The 21,894-nt window shown below is 48.0% G+C and overlaps 1 protein-coding gene across 1 annotated transcript; it reads left to right on the top strand.

Annotated features, from left to right (window-relative positions):
- Nucleotides 1–3,012: 3,012 nt before the first annotated feature.
- Nucleotides 3,013–17,932, top strand: LOX (lysyl oxidase). Its single transcript, XM_008254949.4, has 7 exons — nucleotides 3,013–4,051; nucleotides 4,330–4,438; nucleotides 5,683–5,820; nucleotides 7,655–7,811; nucleotides 10,552–10,647; nucleotides 10,997–11,112; nucleotides 14,497–17,932. The coding sequence occupies exons 1-7, from the start codon at nucleotides 3,457–3,459 to the stop codon at nucleotides 14,501–14,503; spliced, it is 1,218 nt and encodes a 405-aa protein (XP_008253171.1). The 5' UTR covers nucleotides 3,013–3,456; the 3' UTR covers nucleotides 14,504–17,932.
- Nucleotides 17,933–21,894: the final 3,962 nt, after the last annotated feature.

The raw sequence follows: 21,894 nt of genomic DNA, 5'->3' as shown, positions 1-21,894 counted from the left end.
CTCAAACCGAGTCTTCTATGACATCGCTGCTCCAGCTTCGGCCATTCAGAGGTCCTGCTTTGCACTCTGGACTTGCTGCATAACTCCGCTTCCCACTCAGATGAAACAGCCCTCAAATATATATGCATCTAGCAACTGCTAGGAGCACAATATTATGACATGTTCATTCTTGGCGAAGACAGGCCACATATTGTAGTTTAAAGATTTGCTATCCATGGGCTAGAACCTCAAAAAAAAAAAAAAAAGCATCATTCCATCTCTCTATACTACAAGGTTGCCACAAAAACAATGCCTCATGGCCCAGAGAAGACTCTGCCTTGGGTCAGATCCAGGCTGAAGGCTGGAGCTGCTTCCCCACTGTTGCTAGGATTGCAGTACTGGGGAGGAACTTGGTCTCTCCATCTTTCTGAAGAACAGTTTTGCCATCGACCCGAGAGCACAACGTGTGACCGGATTGTCTCCCACAGGGCTTGCAAACACTTTCTGTTGTCCCCAATGTGGTAGCCACATGGTTGCTTCCCAGCTGCCTGGGTCTTGGCCAGAGAGAGTTCTGAGGAAATGGAAGAGAGAGAAAATCAAGTGAGCTTTTCATTAGGATGTGTGACAAAGGGTTATGTGTTTTCTCACTGAGTATTTGTGATTAACAGAAAATGTGGCACATCATTACTGTTGTAGGGAGCTATTTATACTCTGATAAGACATTTGTAAGGCTGTTCAAACAAATTTGAAAAAACCATGACCAAGCTCATTCAGCTCTATAATTTTAGTGCTCATGTGTGTAAATCATCATTAGGCATACTACCCCTTAGAGCATAAATGTGTTCAAGAAATGTCGGTAAAACAAATGTATACTGAATTTTATTTACATATAAAATGCCTCCAATGTCTTTTAAAGTCCAACTAAAGAAATTCTTTGATTAAAAATTAATAACCATAATGAAACAGAGGAGTGGACGGATTGAAAGTAGCTGGAATAGCTTGCCTATTCACAAGAAATCAGAAATTTTTAAAACTAGGAAAAATACTTTAGATTTGGGTCACTCCTTAAATCTCACGGATGACTCAGAACCAGAGAGAGTGAATCAGCTGTCCAAAGATACATTGCTTTTTTTTTTCCCCCTCCTAATGAGAGCACCAGGATAGAAAACAAGGGTGTTTTGACTTCTACCCTCCCATTAGGGGCTGCTTTGGTCTGCCACTCGGAGAGCATGACCCCCACAGCCGAGGTATTCCCTCAGGAACCTGTGGTCACCTAATGGCAGCTTTGGGTTCCCTCTTGGGTCCTTGGGTGCATACAGAGGCTTTTTCAGATGAGAGATAATTACACCCTGCCCCTTCCTGCCGCTCCTGTAATCTGGCCTGTCCATCCAATGATATACACCTGTTTCTTCTTTTCCACTCAGTCTTGCTTGGTGCCTTTGGAGAAACTGAGTAGCTATTTTAAGCCTAACAGCGTCTGCAAAATGACAGCTGAGGCTGTCTGAAGCCATCCTACAGAGACTTCCCCACAGGGACGTGATGTTGATGGGATCTGCTCTTGGACTGTTTTAAATCTTCACTATAGAAGCCACAGGTTTGCTAATCCACCGGCAAGCTTCCACGCGCTCTCTCTTGGTGATCAAGGATGTGTGTGGTCGCAGGCGAAGCAAATCTAACCGAAAAAGAGCGAAACCTCGCTCCCTGGACTTAGAATCGTGTGGCCGAGCCTTGGAGGGAACCAGCCACAACGGCTCACAGCTTCAGTCAGGGCTCTCAGGTGGCAGACAACCAAACTAACTCCGCTCATGCATTGGGACAATGGAAGAAAGCGCCAAAACCCAGGACACCGGCCTAAATCAGCGTGTGCGCCATAACCTGCCGCTTTTCCCGTAGCCAGAGGAGCAGCTCTTGGCCCTGGTGCCACTAGGTTCAGGTTCTCAGGGCCACTGCTGGGGGGTGGGTGGGTACGGTTCCCAGAGGAAAACACGTGTTCTTACAAGAAAAGGGAAATGGCTGAGTCGGCAGTCCAATCCACGGACGCCCCAAAACGTGGTCGCCAAGTATGCAAGACCCAGCATAACAGAGACAGGTGAATATGCGTGCACCTGTGTCCACAGCAGCTCCGTGAAGAGAGCGCTGAGCAGGCTGGTTCTCTCCAAGGCCGGTTTGGGGCGGTAGTTTTACACTGTGCCCTTCTGTACCAGTTTCTTTGAAACTGCGCGGGCCGGCCCCTGGGGGGTGTGAACGCCGGCTGGAGCGCCAAGCCTCACTTCTCAGGGTAAGCGAGGCCCCCTGCCACTCCTGCTGGCTGCTCTGGGCTGCCATCAGAACTCCACGCAACCCCTCCACGGGGCCTGGAGGACCAGTCCCTCTCCGGGGGACGCCTACACCCACTCCCAGGAAGCACCAGTGGCGACTCAAGTGTCCAGAATCCCACGTCAAGCCTTATCAGGGCTCGGGGGGTGCAGCCTGCGGCTCTCCCCTTCCGGAGCCTTCCCGGCAGGCCCCACGGAGAAAAGCCGGCGCTCACGCCAGCTCCAAGCGCACCCCCGGCCCTCATTTTTTGGCGGGGAGTTGGGGTTCTGCATAGTCTTGGCGCTGCCAGGCTTTGTTCCCTGTTAAAAAAAAAAATCTCGCTTTGGGTTATTAAAATAGTCGCCGTAGGAAACAGATTTGTCACCCGTTTCTCATGTTACCCACACTCCGAAAAACAGAATTCGATATCCAGGGGTGGATTGGAAGAGGGCGCCGCCCACCAGGGCAGGCGAGTGCGCGCGGGGCGGCCGGGCCGGACCCCGCTCCGGACGCGCGCGAGTTCCCGGCGGCCGCCCGCGCTCTCCCCGCCTCGCCAGGCCCGGTGACCTCATAGCATTTTTCTCCGTGCATACTTTGGCGGCGGCCCACCGCCTGGCTGCCGTCGCCTGTCTGAGCCTTTCAGAAATTCCTGCATGTTCGCCCCAGATAGAGCCGGGCGTCCCGGGCCGCGCGCGGCGCTCCGTGCTCTCCCCGAGCGCGCGCGCCCTGCAACGTGTCTGGGGGCGGGCGCGCGGGCGCGCGGGGCGGGCGGGGAGCTGTCCGCCGCGCACGTTTCCAATCGCATTACGTGAACAAATCGCCGAGGGCCGGCCGCGCCAGGACGGCTTGTGTAACTTTGCAAACGTGCCAGAAAGTTTAAAATCTCCCCTCCTTCCTCCGCTGCAGACGCTGCGCGCTCCCCGCCGCCTTCCAGAGGGACCGGTGGAGGCGAGAGCCACGCGCGCCACGTCCGGGCGGCCGCCTCGACTGCTCCAGGGGCCGCGGCGTCCCTTCGGCGCGGCTCGGTCGGGGACCGAGGGGCCCGCGCTGCGCCCCCCTCCCTGTGGAAGAGCGCCCCTCCCGCACGTGATCTGAGCCCCCATTTTTTTTTTCTTTTTTTTTTTAGTTTTATTTTCCGTTTTCTCCGAGCCGCGTCCTGGGGACGACCCCGTGCAGGGAGCGATGCTCTGCTCCTGGACGGTGCTCCTGCTCGGGCCGCTGCAGCTCTGCGCGCTCGTGTGCGGCGCCCCGCAGGCTGCGGGCCAGCAGCAGCCCCCGCGCGAGCCGCCGGCCGCCCCGGGCGCCTGGCGCCAGAGGATCCAATGGGAGAACAACGGGCAGGTGTTCAGCCTGCTGAGCCTGGGCGCCCAGTACCAGCCTCAGCGCCGTCGCGACGCGGGCGCCGCCGCCCCGGGGGCCCAGCGCGCCGCCGGCCCGCAGCAGCGCACGCCGGTGCTGCTGCTGCGAGACAACCGCACGGCCGCCGCCAGCCGCCCCCGGCCCGCCGGCCGCCACTGGTTCCAAGCCGGCTACGCGTCGCCTGGGGCCCGCGACGCCGGCGCCTCGCGCGCTGGCAACCGGACGGCGCAGGGCGAGCCCCCGGCGCTCAGTAACCTGCGGCCGCCCAGCCACGTGGACCGCATGGTGGGCGACGACCCGTACAACCCCTACAAGTACTCGGACGACAACCCCTATTACAACTACTACGACACGTACGAGAGGCCCCGGCCAGGGAGCAGGTACCGGCCCGGCTACGGCACCGGCTACTTCCAGTACGGTAAGCGCCCGTGCGCCCCGGCCCCGCGCCGTGCCCTCGACGTGGCTGCTGGGTGCGGCGGGCCCGGGGCCGCGCGGATGCGGTCCTCCGCCTCGCGCCTGGCCCCTGTGGCATCCTTTCCGCCTCGCTTCCCAGCCCCGCGCGCGCGCCCCCTCGGCCGCGCCCTGCAGCCCCCGCGGGCGCACGGCGTGGAGTAAGGCACCTGCGAGCACCCGAGCCGCCCCGGGGGTCCGCCGGCCTGCCTCACCGCGGCGTTTCTGTCGCCTGCTGGCGTCTAGGTCTCCCGGACCTGGTGCCCGACCCCTACTACATCCAGGCGTCCACGTACGTGCAGAAGATGTCCATGTACAACCTGAGATGCGCCGCCGAGGAGAACTGCCTGGCCAGGTACGGGCTGGGCTGGGGTCTCGGCGGCCCTGCCCCCCACGCCGGGGTTCCCCCCTGCTGCCGGGTCCCCACGGGGTCTGTTCCTGCAGACAGGACGCGACCTCTTGGGCAGATGCTGGCCTCCTGCACGGAGAGTTAAAGCTTTGATTTCTTTGCGTCCTGCCTTTCCAACCGCAGCGAGAACGCTTATCTGGGAGACTGGAAGCCCCATGTTACTTTTGTTTTCTCTCCGAGATCCTTAAACCTGGGAGCCGACTGTTTCCGATAAGCTAGTGTAAAACGACTCTGTGCTAATGCAGGAAACAGGACGGTAAACCAAGAGCTTGGGAATGCGCGCTTGAGAGAGTGGGGGCGAAATCTGCCACTGTGGCATCTCCTCATTGGTAAGGGCTGACTTTCCCTCTTTTGTCTGAGGCCACGGTTAACTTGGTTGTTTTGCTGTTCCTGCAGCCAAAAGGAGACCGTGAAGCAAGAGCTTTGTTTTCCCATCAGTTCTAAAATAAAACAGCCTTTTCTGGATGGGGCTTCTCGGCCTGTGTTGCTGGAAAGCCAGCAGAGGGAGCAATGCACGTTTCCGTGGGTGCCGTGCGAAAGTGCAGTGGAAAAGAAAGCCGTGGAGAGAGCTGAGCAGATGCACACGAAAGACAGCAGTGGGAACACCGTGGCCTGTGTGCATTTCCTCCACGTTGGCCCTTTGTGGTCTGGGGCTAAAGCCAGGGAAGAAGTTCAAGTTCATGTCCATTGCTGGGTCTTGCATCACTCACATCACCGAGCTCCTTAGGGTGTCACTTCAGTGCAGTCCCCTGGTTAAAAGTTACCACATTTAGTGATCCGAACTTGAACATTTCTTTTTTTAGTTATTTCACCGTTTTAGATCTCAGTTAACAATTTAAAAGAAATGTGTGGTTGCAGTTTGAATCGTTAGTTAGGTCTGGGTTTGGGTTTTCGTTTGGCAGACTTTGCGCTTCCGTGTCCCTTCTTCATGTTGGTAACCGATTTTACGTATACAGTTCACGTCGCACGTAGAGGCTTTTAGTGCTCCTTTTGTTATGTTTTCACTTTTTTAAAGTTCTGCCTGGATTTCTATCTTGTGTTTCATTCTCAAGTCGGCCTCTCAGAGCCCATGGGCGAGGTTTGTTGGGGGCAGGGAGGCTGTCACAGCGGGCAGTGGGCTTTGTTTGTGGTTCTGTGTCTGTAGCTCATAGGCTGTGACCCTGACCCCATATCTGCTTTCAAAATCGCAGTTCAGCGTACAGGGCAGACGTCCGAGACTATGACCACAGGGTGCTGCTCAGGTTCCCCCAACGAGTGAAAAACCAGGGCACGTCCGATTTCCTACCAAGCCGACCGAGATACTCCTGGGAGTGGCACAGCTGTCACCAGTAAGTGGACGGGCCTCCTGGGTCCTCTGGGGTTGCGTGTCCCTTTCTCAGGTGATTCTTGATGGGACAGACACGAGTCTTCTGTCTCACCCAGAGGGAGGACACTGCTGTCATGTAAATGTAGAATTTTGTTCTCTTTTAAATTTGACACAGCCAGAGGAGTTAATCCACCAGCTAGCTTTTCTTTTTTCTGTAGAACCAGAAAGCCCAAGCCCAGCCTCTCCACACTGGATAGGAGATGGCAGGTGCCTGCAGAACAGTTTGCTCTCGAACACACAGGAGTGCTTCCTTAAAACTGTCTACAGCAAAAATCACCTGCAGTTAGCACTAAAGAACGTTTTTTTTTAAATGAGTTATTTGGGGCCAGCACTGTGACACTGTAAGTTAAGCCGCTTCGGGCTTATGGACACTGGTTCAAATCCTCACTGCTCCACTTCTGATCCAGCTCCCTGCTAGGGTGCCTGGGAAAGCAGCAGAGGATGGCCAGAGTACTTGGGCCTTTGCATCCATGTGGAAGACCCAGAAGAAGCTCCTGGCTTTGGATCAGCGTACCAGTGGATTGGAAAACCTCTCTCTCTTCATCTCTCCCCTTCTCTGTGTAAAACTCTGCCTGTCAAATAAATAAACATATAAAAGATTTTTAAAATATTTATTTATATAATTGACAGGCAGAGTTAGGGAGAAGAAAGAGAGAGAGAATGAACGAACAGGAAGAGAGATATCTTCCATCTGCTAGGTCATACACCAAATGGCTTTAACAGCTAGGACTGGGCCAGGCCAAAGCCAGGAGCCTGGAACTGCATCTGGGACTCCCATGTGGGTGCAGGAACCCAGGCATTTGTGCCATCTTCCACTGCTTTCCCAGGTGCATTAGCAGGGAGCTGGAGCGGAAGTGGAGCAGCTGGGACTTGAACTGGTGCTTGTGTGGGATGCCGGCACTGCAGGTGATGGCTTAACCTGCTGCACCACAATGTCTGCCTCTTGGATGGCATTTAATAACAGCACATTTTGCAATCAAAAAGATGCAGAGACCGTTTTCAAAGATGTTGGTGATGTACTCTGATCCAAGAAGGAGCCTTCTTCTCTTTTGTAGAAAGTCTGTGTCCAACCCAGGGTGGTTCCTGTTCCGTCCTCAGTTTAAAGCTTTTCACATGCGGTCATGCAGTCATTGGCCCTGGAAATCCTGATGTGTGGCCTTCAGCTTCCTCTCTGAAAGTCAAGCCATCCCTCATCGTTTTCGTGCCAGGTGTGAGATGAACCACTCAGCACCTTCTACTTGATGAAATGAGCAAAGTAGCCCAGAGCCACCTAACTTGCGATCACATAAGGATATTTTATTTCTGAATATGTGCTCGTGCGATTGTAATAGCAGTGGTGCAGAAAACGTGCCATTGTTTCTCCTTTGCATTTCAGTAAGGACTTTAAATATCCAAGGGCTGTGTTTTATAAAATCTCAGCGACGGTCATGTGCTTCTTCGGTGGAGTGGAACATCAGTGGTGCAGCCAAGGCAGACCTAGTACAGGACACGCGCCAAGCTTCTCTGAAGCCCAGATAATTTATTGTCTGTCCTGTTAGCATTCAAAGATTAAACAGGGAGTAATGGAAAAGCAAGATACTCATGCTAACAAGTCTTTTCCCTGAGTAGTTAAGAAAGCTCACAATTCTGAAAGATATTTGCCCTTACGAGAAAAGTCCAGTGCAACACTCTAGGAAAACAAACTTCATCTCAGTTTTAATAAGAAACTTGGGAGGCAGCAGCGAAGTCCAATCCTTTGCTCACTGTTCCATCTCTGTGTGTCACTGACCCCGTCTCTTTGCTGTGTGGGACATTAGGCATTACCACAGCATGGATGAGTTCAGCCACTATGACCTGCTGGATGCCAACACCCAGAGGAGGGTGGCTGAAGGTCACAAAGCCAGCTTCTGTCTGGAGGACACCTCCTGTGACTATGGCTACCACCGGCGATTTGCATGTACTGCCCACACACAGGTAGGTGGGCCTCAGAGAGGGAGGCCAGTGCCTGCATTCTGTCACCTCTCTTTTATCCATTGTTTCATCTTCCACACTGCAAGCTGGACAGTAATTGGCAAAAGGGAAGCCGTGGGATGGGGACCCCGCTTACTTCTGAATTGTCTCCAGCTGTACATGGAGCTCTTGTTAATCACAGGAGATCAGTGTGGACTTTTGTTACGTTCCGCGATGCACAGCGGATGCTTGCCCTAAAAATGGGCGAGGTTTACAACATCTGCACTCAATCCATACTGAAATAGCTTGGGAAGTCACTGTAGCAGGCACACCCGTGTTTGTGCACCTGCAAAACCTTCCTCACTCCGTCTATTACGTTAAACATGCGGTAGTGCTTTGAGGTTAACAAGAGGAAATTTGTAGGGTTCCGAAAAGGTGCTTCAAAGAATTGTCTCTTTCAATAATGCAAATAAGAAGGATACAGTTTCTTCCTGCACACATATATTTAAACTACAGTATAATTGATGGCAGATGTTCTTTGGATGGCTATTTTAAAATACCGCTGAACTAAGCAGTTTCTGTGTCTTATAATTGGAAAATGTGTGTCCGTTAAGAGCCGTGTCAATATTTCCATATGCAACCCTAATTTGTTGAAGGACGTTATAATTTTACTGCAGCCCAAGTCTTGGCTAGAGGCAGTGAATGTATATGAGCCAGGGTGCAGAGGGATCTGCAGCTGTCATCTTGGGAAGCCATTTCCAGGCCTGTGGCAAGAGGCTTCTGGGTGACCTAAATATTGCCATCACTTCTTTCCCTAAGCTGGGAGCAGCACAGTAATGGGGAGGCGTGACACTCTCCAGCTCTGGAGCTGTACTTGTTCTGTAGGCAACAGGAGATGTCCCTGACCACGTCACATGCATTTGTGTGTAATTTCTTTTTCCTTCAGTGGTCTCTGGGGGTCCCCGACCACGTAGGGACCTGGAGTTTATTTTCCCCACTGAGAAAAGCAGGCACTGTGGACAGCTCTCTCTTTGCAGAGAGCGGCCTCTGGGACTTAGGTATAGTTGTCCTGCTCCTTCATTTTCTATGGTACCTTTCTCATCAGTGAGCCTCCATGTAAACCCTGTTGGACCTCTGTTCTCCAGGTTTTGCATTGTTAAGTGACTTGTGCTTCACCCACCCCCACCGGACCCTGTCTCTTGAACATGGACTCAAAGAAAAACACTGTCAGCTTAGATTAGTTTTACTATAATGCTGCTTAAATTTGTCTTTAAGTGTAAAGCGAGGTCTCATTTCTTTAAACTTTTATCTAACTCCTGTGTTCTTGGCCAACAACGTAAACTACTAAGTGTATACAAAACTAAACACAGTCACATCAGCCCTGTTAATATAATAAAAAGCTGTGTTTAGCTACAACTTCATAGCTGATTTAGAGAGCCGTGGTTAAGGTTCTGCATGTAATCTAGCTTCATATTTTTGACTTGGCCACATGAAATTCCCGTTTGCTTATTGGCCCCGGATCTCTCGCTTTCTGGTTTGCTGGTTCCGGTAATCAAAGCTTAGAGTTAATTCTGCCTGCCAGGGACTCCTAGAGGGCTGGTTTCAACATTCTTTCAAGCTCTCTAATTTGAAGATAGCATTATTTACACCTGCCTAAAAGCCTTATGCCAGCTCATCAGTCTTTTACAATGCCATGAGTGAACAGTGGGAGTAGCAGTAGAAATAGTTTAAGCGTACAGAATACCAGACTCAGCACCGTGTGCTGGAATCAGACGCTAAATTCTTCACTATGTACCGACTGCTCAGCAGGCTGGTAATGGCGGCACTGACAGTGGGATGTGTTTCTCACGGCCATGGCACTGACCTGTCGGGGTCGGCACAGGGCTTTCCCAACTCATCTCCCATCAGGATATAGCCAGGCCCACATTGGCACAGTGGGCAAAGATGCATTTGCTATCTCTGCTGACCAAGCTGGGCTTCGGCACCACAGTGTCCCTTCAGTGTGACAAGTTTGCTCAGTGATGGTGTGATTGACAGTGCAGAGAGGTGCAGCCCGTGTAGTACACCAAGAGTACAGGGGGTGGACCCTAACTGCCTACACCTGAAGCCAGCTCACCTACTTGTTAGCTGTGTATCCTTTGGTGAGTTATTTGACCCTAGTGTGCGTCAGTTTGCTTATCTACAAAACAGAGCCAAGGCCTCCTGTACTATTATGAATTGGATTTGTATATTTAGCATGTACAGAATTCTTCCCGGCTTAGTCACTGTTAGCTATGCAGTGATGCAATGTGCACTTGGCATCGGGAGCTCTGGTTAGATAGGTCCCTAGCATGATTGGAATGTGGGGCAGAAATGGGTAAGAGTCGTGCACGAGATCACTGGTGTTAGAGTAACAGCAACCAAGTTTTCAAGAGGGGCGGGGGGACGATTCTCTGGCAGGGGGACCTGGTGCCAAGTTACTAAGTGGCTTTTATTCCTGAACTGGCAATGTTCCAGAAGGTTCGTAGAGGCCCCCTTGTTCCCGGAAGGATGTGTTTATCCCTGGTGACTTCCGGCGCCTCTGGGAATCAGGGGTGCCACTGCTTACATGAGTGAGTCTTGCATCTCTTTTAGCTGGAGGTGAGGCAGATGAAAAGTAAGTATCGTTTTAGGTGAAACCCTTGTATGTAGGACTAAATTAAAACGCGATTTGCGGACGTGAACACATCCTCCACTGTTGTTGGACCACATGACGTCATTGAACGTTCTTATCCTGCTTGTTCAGGGGCTAAGTCCCGGCTGCTACGACACCTACGCTGCAGACATTGACTGCCAGTGGATCGATATCACAGACGTCCAGCCCGGCAACTACATTCTGAAGGTAGGACCTTTACCAACAGGCTGCAGGTTTCCATGGCAAACCGACAGACGCAGCTTCGCGTGTTAAATATCACAGACTTGGAAGTATTTATGCCTCCCCTAGAACTATTTGCAAACACTCCAGAATTGTGAGAAACATTTCCTGTTTCCCAGAACTTCAAGGGAGAACCTACAGAAGTCTCCTTCTGTCTTCTGTGTTAAACTCCTTCTCCCGAGTTTAACCTCACACTCACACTCCCCTCCCTGTTGGATTCAGTGGGGTCGCTTGTTAATAATTCCCCCATGATAGCCCTGTGGGAATAGACGGAGACTGGCAGGTCTTTAATGCCACTGCTGCTTCTGTTGTGCAGGTTAGCGTCAACCCCAGCTACCTGGTGCCCGAGTCGGACTACACCAACAACGTCGTGCGCTGCGACATCCGCTACACGGGCCACCACGCGTATGCCTCGGGCTGCACAATTTCACCGTAAGTCTTGTTTGCTCGGCATGGACATTTTAGCATGAAGATGCTTTAATGAAAGCCATGAAACCTAGACAGGTTCCCCAGCTTGCCCCTCTGTCCCACCCCGTCTCCTGGTGCTCCGTGGTTCCTGCCCGAGTTACACCTTCCCAGTAGGGAGAATGGATAGAGTGAGACAGACAACTCCACAGCTCTGCTTGGACACTGAGAGGCACCAGTGCCCCTGGCTCAGCAGGACGGAGGGGCAGAGCTAGCCTCAGCACGCACAGTCACCAAAGATTTCTCTTTCATCCCAAACCCCCGACAGTGATTTGCCGCACATGAACCTGCAGTGTGTGGACTTTGCCAGGTGCGCCTGAACTGCCTCGTGCAGGGTTTGCTCTCCAGCTGGGCACTACACCAGCCCGTGCCCTGGGGCCCAGGGTCCCATGCTCTCAGAGGGGCACCTTTCCTAACCCAACCAAAGTGCAGAGCCTGGGCTTCCCAAGTGTGACCGCAGCACTGCCCATGGGGAAGCCTCTGCCAGCCCGGGGCTGGTCCCGAGAAAATGCAGTGAGATGTGCTCTGTGGAAATGCACATGGCACAGAATGCCTGGCTTCTTTATGGACCACGTTATGTGGAGCTGGCCATGGCACACTAGCAATCCCCAGCACATCGGTGCAGTTTTAGGTAAGATAAATGGATTTGTTGTTTCTGGGTAATTCTCACAGTTCCTTCATGGACTCACTCAGTCTCCATCTGTCTGCTCACTCCTGCTCTCAGTTTTGTGCTACTTGTTTTTTGAGTTTTTTTTTTAAAGATTTTATTTATTTGAGAGCTAGAGCTACAGAGGAGCGGGGGAGAGGCAGAGGGAAAGTTTTTCCATCCTCGGGTTCACTTCCCAAATGGCCGCAAGGGTTGGAGCTGGGTCGATCCGAAGCCAGGAGCCAGGAACTTCTTCTGGGTCTCCCACCTGGTGCAGGGGCCCACGCACTTGGGCCATCTTCCACTGCTTTCCCAGGCCATAAGCAGAGAGCTGGATCGGAAGAGGAACAGCCAGAACAGTAACCTGTGTCCATATGGGATGCCGGTGCCACAGGTGGAGGTGTAACCTACAATGCCACAGCACCGGCCTCTTCAGTATTAGAACTACTGAGAGTGATGCAGAGATAACTGTGACTCCTGTGCTGCTGGCTCGGAGCCTCACTACAGTAATTCCAGTACCTCTCACATCTCCTTTGTGTCATGTTGGTTTCCTGCTCCACTCCCTGAGGGCTGAGACCTGGCCAGGTACCAGTGTGGCTCCTTGGAGAGCTCACTCTGCACTTAGTTATTAGGGAAGCTACCCTCTGTCTCCAGCAGTTTGGAATGTAAAAGATACACACACACACGCGTGCGCACACACACTCACAAGTATAACACACTAAAGTACAATGAGACCAGATGCACCTCTGCTGTACTGGGCTAAGTGACTTCCAGCTGTGATGCCAACCTCCCACAGGGAACAGGTCCAGAGAGGTGACTGTATGTCATTCTGCCTTTCAAATGAATAAATCATTTTTAAAAAGATTTTATTTATTTACTTGAGAGGCAGAGTTACAGAGGGAGAGACAGAGAGAAAGGTCTTCCATCCTCTGGTTCACTCCCCAAACGGTTACAAGGGCCAGAGTTGGGCCAGTTCAAAGCCAGGAGCCAGGATCTTCTTCTAGGTTTCCCACATGGGAGCATGGGCCCACGCACTTGGGCCATCTTCTGCTGCTCTCCCAGGTACATTAGCAGGGAGCTGGATCAGAAGTGGAGCAGCTGGGACTTGAACTGGAGCCCATATGGGATGCTGGCACAGCAGGTGGAGACTTGGCCTACTGCCCCAGTCCCCACAGTGCCTTCTTGTCATCAGTAGAATCCAGTGAATTGGATATTGCCAGTACTTTGAAAAAATAAGTTATGTTGTTATCCAGCATTATGATGATTCTACAAGGGGGATTCCTTCTATGACCACACACACGGAGTTGATATTTTCAACCGCACTTAAGCTGCAAGAGTGGTTGAGGCAGAGTGTTAACAAGAACATTAATTATATGAAAACAGGAGGAAGTGACATCACCCACACTTAGATTCACAAGATAATAAAATCAGGCTTCTGGGAATGCAAAGTCAAAGGAATCGCACAGAACCCTTGACGACAGAGGGAGACACCAACACTTGTCTCTTATTTTGACTTCCCTGGGGGCCTTCCTCACTGGGGATAGAGCTCAGGTGGAGGAGAGGTTTCTCCAGGCTGAGATTCAGGAGTGACTTAAGGATGGAGTCTGAACTGGGCCTTGAAGGCCGAGGACTGCGCTGGGGGTGGGTGGGGGGTGGGGGAGGATAAAGCAAGGCATGCCGGGAGGGGCAGGCTCCCAGCAGCAGGAGCTGGCAGCCGGGTGTTTGGAGAAGTTCAGTTCAGCCTAAGTTTTGTAGAGTTGGGCAAAACACAATGAAGAAATAAGCTGGGACCGAATCAGAGAGGGCCAACAGGTGTGAACTCTGTCCTGGAGGCAGCGAGTGATGGTGTGACCTGAGGCCATGCTGTCCACCTGACCACGCACAGGCCAGTGCGAGCTCCGCCTGCATCAGCCAGTGTGGAGGCAGCGACATGTCTGATCCCGGCACTAATAATACTCATTTTCGCAACTGTCACTCTCAGTTCACTGGTTGTTTTCCGTGCTGGTCAGGTATCTGATGGCTTTCTGTGGGTGTGGTTAAAACCACACAGGCAGTAGGTGTATTCCTGTACCGTTTCTCCTTGTTTCCCCAGGCCAGCTAGTCCCCATGTAGACTAGGAGAACAGAGATGCCTTCCGGTTCTCAGATGCTACGATGAGATTCGCTCCCCTCCCAGAATTTACTGTTGGGGAGGAGATGGTTTATGCTGTGGACTTAAGTGCATTCTCCCATCTGTAGTCGGGCCACAGTTTAAATCCAACAGCATTTGACAGACTGGCTCAGCTCCAGGTTCTGCCTACTCGGGCATCATTGTTCACCCAAAGCCATGCTGAACAAGGACCGCTGCAAAGCAGCGCGGGCAGCTTGGCTGGGCGCCCTGGGACATGGCACCCTTGCTCCAGGAAATGAGCTCAGCAGGTCCGGGCTGCTGGTCCCAGAAGCCCTGCTTTCCTCTCGATTGTTTCAGAGGTCGTTTCTGTGAAAACATCAAGAGCGTGGGCATCAGAGTTGTGTTCTGCTAACATAGCGACTTTCTTCAAATCATTATAAAAATCATGCATCCGCAGATGATCTCACCAGGTGACCGTTCTTAGGGGGAGGCAGATGGCCAGGTGAAGTTGTAAGAGGGGTGACTTTAAGTGTGGCTAGGGTACACATTGGTCATATCCAGTTAACCATCTGTCTAATTTCGTTTCCCTAATCCAGGTACTAGAAAGCCAGCCCCAACTCCCAACGGATAAATCAGTGCCTGGTGTTCTGAAGTGGGGAAAACGTAGATAAGCTTCAGTAGGATGATGTATTTTGAAAAAGGACGGAGATCAACAAGGGAATTTTTGTTGGGACCGCTTGACAACAAAGCACATAACTGGATTTTGAACATTTACATCAACATTATTTGGGAAGCTTCTAATATTATTCACAGTACGTCATGAAATAACACAACGTTTCAATTCTGTAGTTGCATACTTGGCTTTCTGAAAGAACCCCAAATTTCTTACGCTTCTTTTGTAATTATAAATAGTCACGGATGAGCCAAAATTACTTTGAACTGAAAAATGTTCTAAAGTGCTGGGACTTCAGTGGATCAGCCTGTTGACCGGCTGATGTATGTCCTAGCCTAGGTTAATTGAGAAATGATGCTCCTACCGCGTACGTCGACGCATTTGGTGCTGAGGAAGGAAGGAACACATTCCCATCGGTGTCAAGAAATGTTCTATATAGCAGAGAAATGGCAATATATGTATTCAGATAGTTATAGCCCTCTATCAAAGTTACGTTTACATTTTAAAATCCGTAGATAGTGTTCTTTCTGTCGAGTGCACGACCTCATCCTGACGGGGAGTGAACCGAGTAACGGGCCACCTGGCTCCCGTCAGGCGTTAAGTGATGCTGCCCTCACTGTTTCCCATGGGCAGAGGTCCTTGGGGTGGCATCCTTACAGTCACCCTCCTGGGGCCGATGGCACACGGAGAGCTGTGTAACTGGGAAGTCATTGTGATGACAGATGTGATGAATCGAGAGATACAGTGCCTCTCAGCATATCAAAGTCTTCACCGAACGAATCTCCTTGCTCACAGAAAAACCATACAGACGAGCCCCCCACACCACAGCTGTCTCTCAAATGCTTAAAAAATAATAATAATGGAAAACATCTGGGGATTTTCAAGTTTTTTTTTTTAATGTTCAGCTTTTAAAAAGAGAACTGCTAAAAATTATTAAATTATTCAGACTCAATGACAGTGTGTGTGCTGTGCTCTTAAGACGTCAAACCACGTTGTCCAGGAACCAGTCACACCTGTTTGTGTGTGTCTGGAAGATAGTCTGAATTAACAAAGCACGTGGCATTACCTACTAGGGATGATCAGCAAGGGGGAAAAATACTTTCTGTAACACCAAGGACTGTGCTGCATAATGAGACAGTTGTGATTTTGTTTTAAACTGTGAAGCCACGACAGAATCTGGAGATTTTTCTCTTTTGCCTAAATTCAAAAGATGTGTAAAGAATTCTAATCAGACTTTTAAGTGAATGGTGCTGAAGCAAACGTTTTTCCTACGTTAACAGGTCTTAAAGTCTCAAGGTATTTCCAGTGCCAGAACAGGGTAGGCAGAATTCTCAGAGAGACTTGGTATCCCGTCTTATTTGTCGCAAGAGTGGTCGAGTCGACACCAGTGATGAGCAGTGATGTACCCTCACTGGGTGCGTCCGTGGTGAGAACAGCCAGAGATGGACGGTCATGGGGGCAGTCAGCGGGACACCTGGTCCTCCTGGCCGGGGCACGTGCTTCCAGCAGAGAATACAGACAGCTAGTCTCTGAGCTGTGGGATGGCTTCTTTGATGGACCTCTTCGGCTTACATTGCTTCTTAGTTTTAAGATTGTAGAGTGCTCCTTTCAAATGATAATCTTTTCTAATAGAGGTATTTTATGTTATTTGCTTAAAAAAAAAAAAAGCAACCAAAAACTACTGTCAGTATTAATACTGAGCCAGACTGGTGTCTGCAGATATCACATCCATCTTTTCATTAAGATTCTTACCCTGTATTGAAATCTAGCCAACATCACAGCCTTTGGATCCATAGCAGAAGACACATTTATCACCATTCTTTGTACCTCTTATCTGTCCATCCATCATCATTTGAGGGTCTAATATATGCCAGACACACACATGCTAGGCATTGAGACGTAGAAAAGACGTGCTAACTTCTGTCAGTTTTCTTTAAATGTCATTATTACCCATAAAATTCATAGGAGTTTTACAAAAGCACATGTCTTTAACATTTTAGTTATTTTTCATAACCATTCTTCATTTAAAAATAAACATTGATCATCATATGCATCTATGTATTTGTAATAATTAAAAATGTGTTCGAAGGTCCCAAAGTATCTGCCCTTTAAATACAATGTGTACTGTTTCGTTGATCTTGAAAAAGGAGTTTTTCCAATTAGGAAATTAAAGTTTCTTGCGAATAAGCAAGAATAACCTAAGTGAACATTCCTCCTCCTGCCATTAGCCCAAATGTTCCCAGATAATTGGACATGCCGACTTCACATGTAACATTTTGGGGCCTCAAGGAGTCTTCCCTCCGAATAACTGCCAAATGCGGATAACACACAATGGGGCTGATTAATACAGAGCCCACTTCAGCCTAAACAAATTCTAAATAAAACTGCTGAACACAAAAAGTAAAACTGATATATGAAATCCTAAAAGTGAGAAGAGACTGGCTTTTGTACTCAAAGACTGTGGAGACACAGACAAATAGGAAAACAAGTCTGAGTCTCCCATATAGCTTGTTACCCAAACCTAACGAGATCTTGACCTCCGAAGGCTAGGATTCAGCCTCCCAACAATATGGTGACATAGTGAATACACAACTTGCCTATTTCCAGAAAAATCTTTATATTTTTATATAATAATTTTATTTACAATCTCTTCAGTAGGCATTATTTGTAATAACAAAGCTTTTTTTTTTTTTGCTCTTAGAAATCTTATAGGATAATTACACTTAGAAACATTCCCAAATTTCAGAGTCTAGAAGAAATGCAGTTTGTTAAAATTTCCCTATTACTCAGCGCTAATCTTTGGCAGATTACACTAAAATATCAAATTTCTGATCTGGTTGGGAGATACTATGTTTTACAAATAATTTGTTTTCATATTGATAGTATAACTGGTAACTAAAGGATACCCCTTTTCTATTTCATGACTTGAACTCATATTCACAATCAGTATATTCAATCAGATTTAAGTTTCATACCAGCTATTCCATGTCCTGGGCCACTTTTGTACACAAAGTATTTCATTTATCCTTCAATCTAAAATGGTGCTGAATTATTTCAACTTGAATGTAAAATGCATTAAGTCTTAGCTCATGGGAATATAAACATTTAATTAATATATAATTGCTTGCTTAATTGACATGTCATTTGTTATTATAATGTTTTTAATGAAAGTTTTTGTTTCTCCCAAATTTTTCAGGAATCCTATTTGTAGAACATTTGTAACTTTGAAGAGCTTTTATTTTAAATGCCCAGACACTGGCTTTATATTCATCCTTGCATTCTCATATTCTTTTATTATATGCCTATATTATGATTGCAAGACTATATAAAAATGCCTTGAATAAATGATTTCAAGTATCTATCATGGTCCTTTGTTCTTACATACAAATAAATTATCTGATTTCATTTTAGGTTACTATATTCAAGCCATGTAGATGGTTGGTGGTTTTGCTTAATTGCCATTTGTATTAACAAAATGTGTGATAGGATCACATGACAGATACAGTGAAGTAGATGCTGTCATACATGAAATTTTTTTTATTATTTAACAGGTAGAGTTATAGACAGTGAGAGAGACAGACAGAGAGAAAGGTCTTCCTTCCATTGGTTCACTCCCCAAATGGCTGCAACGGCTGGCACTGCACCGATCTGAAGCCAGGAGCCAGGTGCTTCTTCCTGGTCTCCGATGCGGGTGCAGGGCCCAAGCACATCCCCTACTGCAGAGAGCTGGACTGGAAGAGGAGCAACCGGGACTAGAACCAGCGCCCATATGGGATGCCGGAGCTGCAGGCGGATTAACCAAGTGAGCCATGGCACCGGCCCCGTCATGCATGAATTTATCCTCACTTTGGTCACTATCTGCAGCTACTTCCAAGGACACAGAGCAGGTGCTACAAGGTCACACTGCTTTGGTTAGGGTTTCCAAGGAGTCTATAGTGAAAACACTTTGATTTAGGGGACACAGTCAACCCTAGGTACAAATTATTTACATAAGAGAAAATGTTATCATTGTAATTCTCATTGAAATATGCAACAGATTAGCCTGGAAGTTAGCCAAACAGGCTTCCCACTGTGGCCAAGTGGTTTAGGGAGAAGCTTTGAAAAAATTAACTCACAAAAATAATTCACCCTTAAGGGGTGCTTGCAGTTAAAGCTGATGTAGACTTGAAACTGACAAGTTGCAGATTTGTGTCCTGTGACATCAGCGGTACTCAAAACCACTAATTTCTTGTTTTCACTCAACTGCTTAAGGCAAAACATCTGAATATACTTTTATCCCTTTTTAGCTTAAATGAGTACAATATAGTTTATGTACAATTAGGAGAATACTGATTTCCTAAAGCCAGGACAGTTATCTCTTGGTATTCCTGGGGTATTGGCTTCAGGATGCTCCATAAATGTTTAAACCCCTTCCAGGAATTTGTATTTGCCTATAACCTGTGCACATCTTCCTGTATACTTTAACTGTCTCTGCATGACTCATAGCACCTGATAGGATGTACACGATATGGAAACGTGCTACACGGTGTTGTTTAGGGCATGGTGACAGGGACAAAGTGCTACACATGCTCAGTACAGACAACAGTTTTCCATCTGCAGTGGGTTGAATCCTGGAATGCAGAAACATAGGATTCAGAGGGCCAAGGAATTCTAGTTTCACAAGAAACTTGACTCAAACCATGTTCTATTTCAGAAGGAAATACAGGCCCTTCCCATTTGTCCGACAGCTGGAAAGCTTGTAGGTGTCCCTTGTTAAACTCTTTTCTTTCCCGAAAAAGAAGAAGACACAAAAAAATGGAAAAATCTGCCATGTTCATGGATTGGAAGAATCAATATTATCAAAATGTCCATTCTCCTGAAAGCAATTTACAGGTTCAATGTGATACCGCTCAAAATGCCAAAGACATTCTTCACAGACCTAGAAAAAATGATGCTGAAATTCATATGGAGAAACAGGAGACTGCGAATAGCTAAAGCAATCCTTTACAATAAAAACAAAGCTGAAGGCATCACAATTCCAGACTTCAAGACATACTACAGGGCAGTTATAATCAAAACAGCCAGGTACTGATACAAAAACAGATGGGTAGACCAATGGAACAGAACAGAAACAACGGAAATCAAAAATCTATAACCAACTCATATTCAACAAAGGAGCTAAAACTAACCCCTGGAACAGGGACAGCCTCTTCAACAAATGGTGCTGGGAAAACTGGATGTCCACATGTTGGAGTATGAAATAAGACCCCTATCTTACACCTTATACAAAAATCCACTCAACATGGATTAAAGATCTAAATCTATGCCACGACACCATCAAATTAATTGAGAGCATAAGGGAACCCTTCAAGACTGTGGAACAGGCAAAGAATTCCTGGAGAAGACCCCAGGTAGTCAAAGCTAAAATGAACAATTGAGATTACCTCAAATTGACAAGTTTCTTTACAGCAAAAGACAGGAAAGTGAAGAGGCAACCAACATAATGGGAGAAATTATTTGCAAACTATACAACTGATAAAGGATTAACAACTAGAATCTATAAAATGATCAAGAAATTCCACAGCAACAAAACAACCCAATAAAAAGATGGGCCAAGGACCTTAACAGACATTTTTCAAAAGAGAAAATCCAAATGGCCGATAGACACATGACAAAATGCTCAGGATCTCTAGCCATCAGGGAAATGCAAATCAAAACTATAATGAGGTTTCACCTTACCCCAGTTAGAATGGCTCACATATAGAAATCAACTAAGAAGAGATGCTGGTGAGGATGTGGTGAAAAAGGGACACTAATCCACTGTTGGTAGGAATGAAAACTAGTAAAGCCACTATGGAAGACAGTTTGGAGATTCCTCAGAAACCTGAATATAGCCCTACCACATGACCCAGCCATCCCACTCCTTGGAATTTACCCAAAGGGAATTAAACTGCAAAAAAAGAGCTGTCTGCACCTCATTGTTTATTGCAGCTCAATTCACAATAGCTAAGACATGGAATCAACCTAAATGCCCATCAAGAGATGACTAGATAAAGCAATTATGGGATATGTACTCTATAGAATACTATATAGCAATAAAAAAAATGAAATCTGGTCACTTGCAACAAAATGGAGGAATTTGGAAAATATCATGCTGAGTGAAATAAGCCAGTCCCAGAGGGACAAATATCATATGTTCTCCCTGATCGGTGACAATGTAACTAAGCACCTAAAAGGAAACCTGTTGAAGTGAAATGGACACCATGAGAAACAGTGACTTGGTTAGCCCTTGTCTTGGCTGTTGAGGAACAACTTACTATTTTATTCCTTTTAATATTTTTTTGTTCCACTTAATACCACTGGTTGAACTCTTTTTTTTTTTTTTTTTTTTTTTTTTTGGACAGGCGGAGTTAGTGAGAGAGAGAGACATAGAGAAAGGTCTTCCTCCTGTTGGTTCGCCCCCCAAATGGCCACTACAGCTGGTGCACTGTGCCGATCCGAAGCCAGGAGCCAGGTGCCTCCTCCTGGTCTCGCATGCAGGTGCAGGACCCAAGCACTTGGGCCATCCTCCACTGCCTTCCCGGGCCACAGCAGAGAGCTGGACTGGAAGAGGAGCAACCGGGAAAAACCCTGTGTGCTGGCAAGGCAGGCAGAGGATTAGCCTAGTGAGCCGCGGCACCTGCCAGTTGAACTCTTTAATTAACACACAATTATTCTTAGGCATTTAAAACTAACTAAAAAGTGATCTCTGTTAAATATAAGAGTGGGAATAAGAGAGGGAGGAGATATACAGTTTGGCACATGCTCACTCGGACTTACCCTAATGGTAGAGCTAGAAATGTGCCAAGGGATTCCAATTCAATCCCATCAAGGTGGCATGTACCAATGCCATCTTACTTGTTAAAGTGATCAGTTTAAGCACATAATTGATAAAAATAAAAAAAGATAGGTTAAGTGTCAAAGATATTACATAAATAAGACCAGTGTCTGCAAATATTGAAGGATAGAATTAAAAGGGATAGAATGATCCTATGGGGGAAGCAGGATACACAACAGACTCATAGAATGGCAAATGCCCTAAACAGCACTCCGGCCTCAGAATCAGCCCTTAAGACATTCAGATCTGGCTAAAAGGCCCATGAGAGTTTTGCAGGCATGGAAAGCCAAGACACTGTGGGGAAAAAAAAAGAGAGAGAGAGAAAGGGAAAGAAAAAGAAAAAAATGACCTAAATGAAAGATCTCTGTGAGTGAGATCCCAGCAGAAAGAATGGGCCATCAAAGAAAGAGGTACCTTTGTCTGAAGGGAGAAAGGAACTTCCACTTTGATATGGCCTTGTCTAAA

The sequence above is a fragment of the Oryctolagus cuniculus genome, chromosome 6 (assembly GCF_051225735.1).
Source record: "Oryctolagus cuniculus isolate XC-2025 breed Fujian yellow rabbit chromosome 6, ASM5122573v1, whole genome shotgun sequence".
Taxonomy (NCBI): Eukaryota; Metazoa; Chordata; class Mammalia; order Lagomorpha; family Leporidae; genus Oryctolagus; species Oryctolagus cuniculus.
Note: the sequence above shows the minus strand (reverse complement) of the source record. Positions and strands in the feature narration are given on the sequence as shown.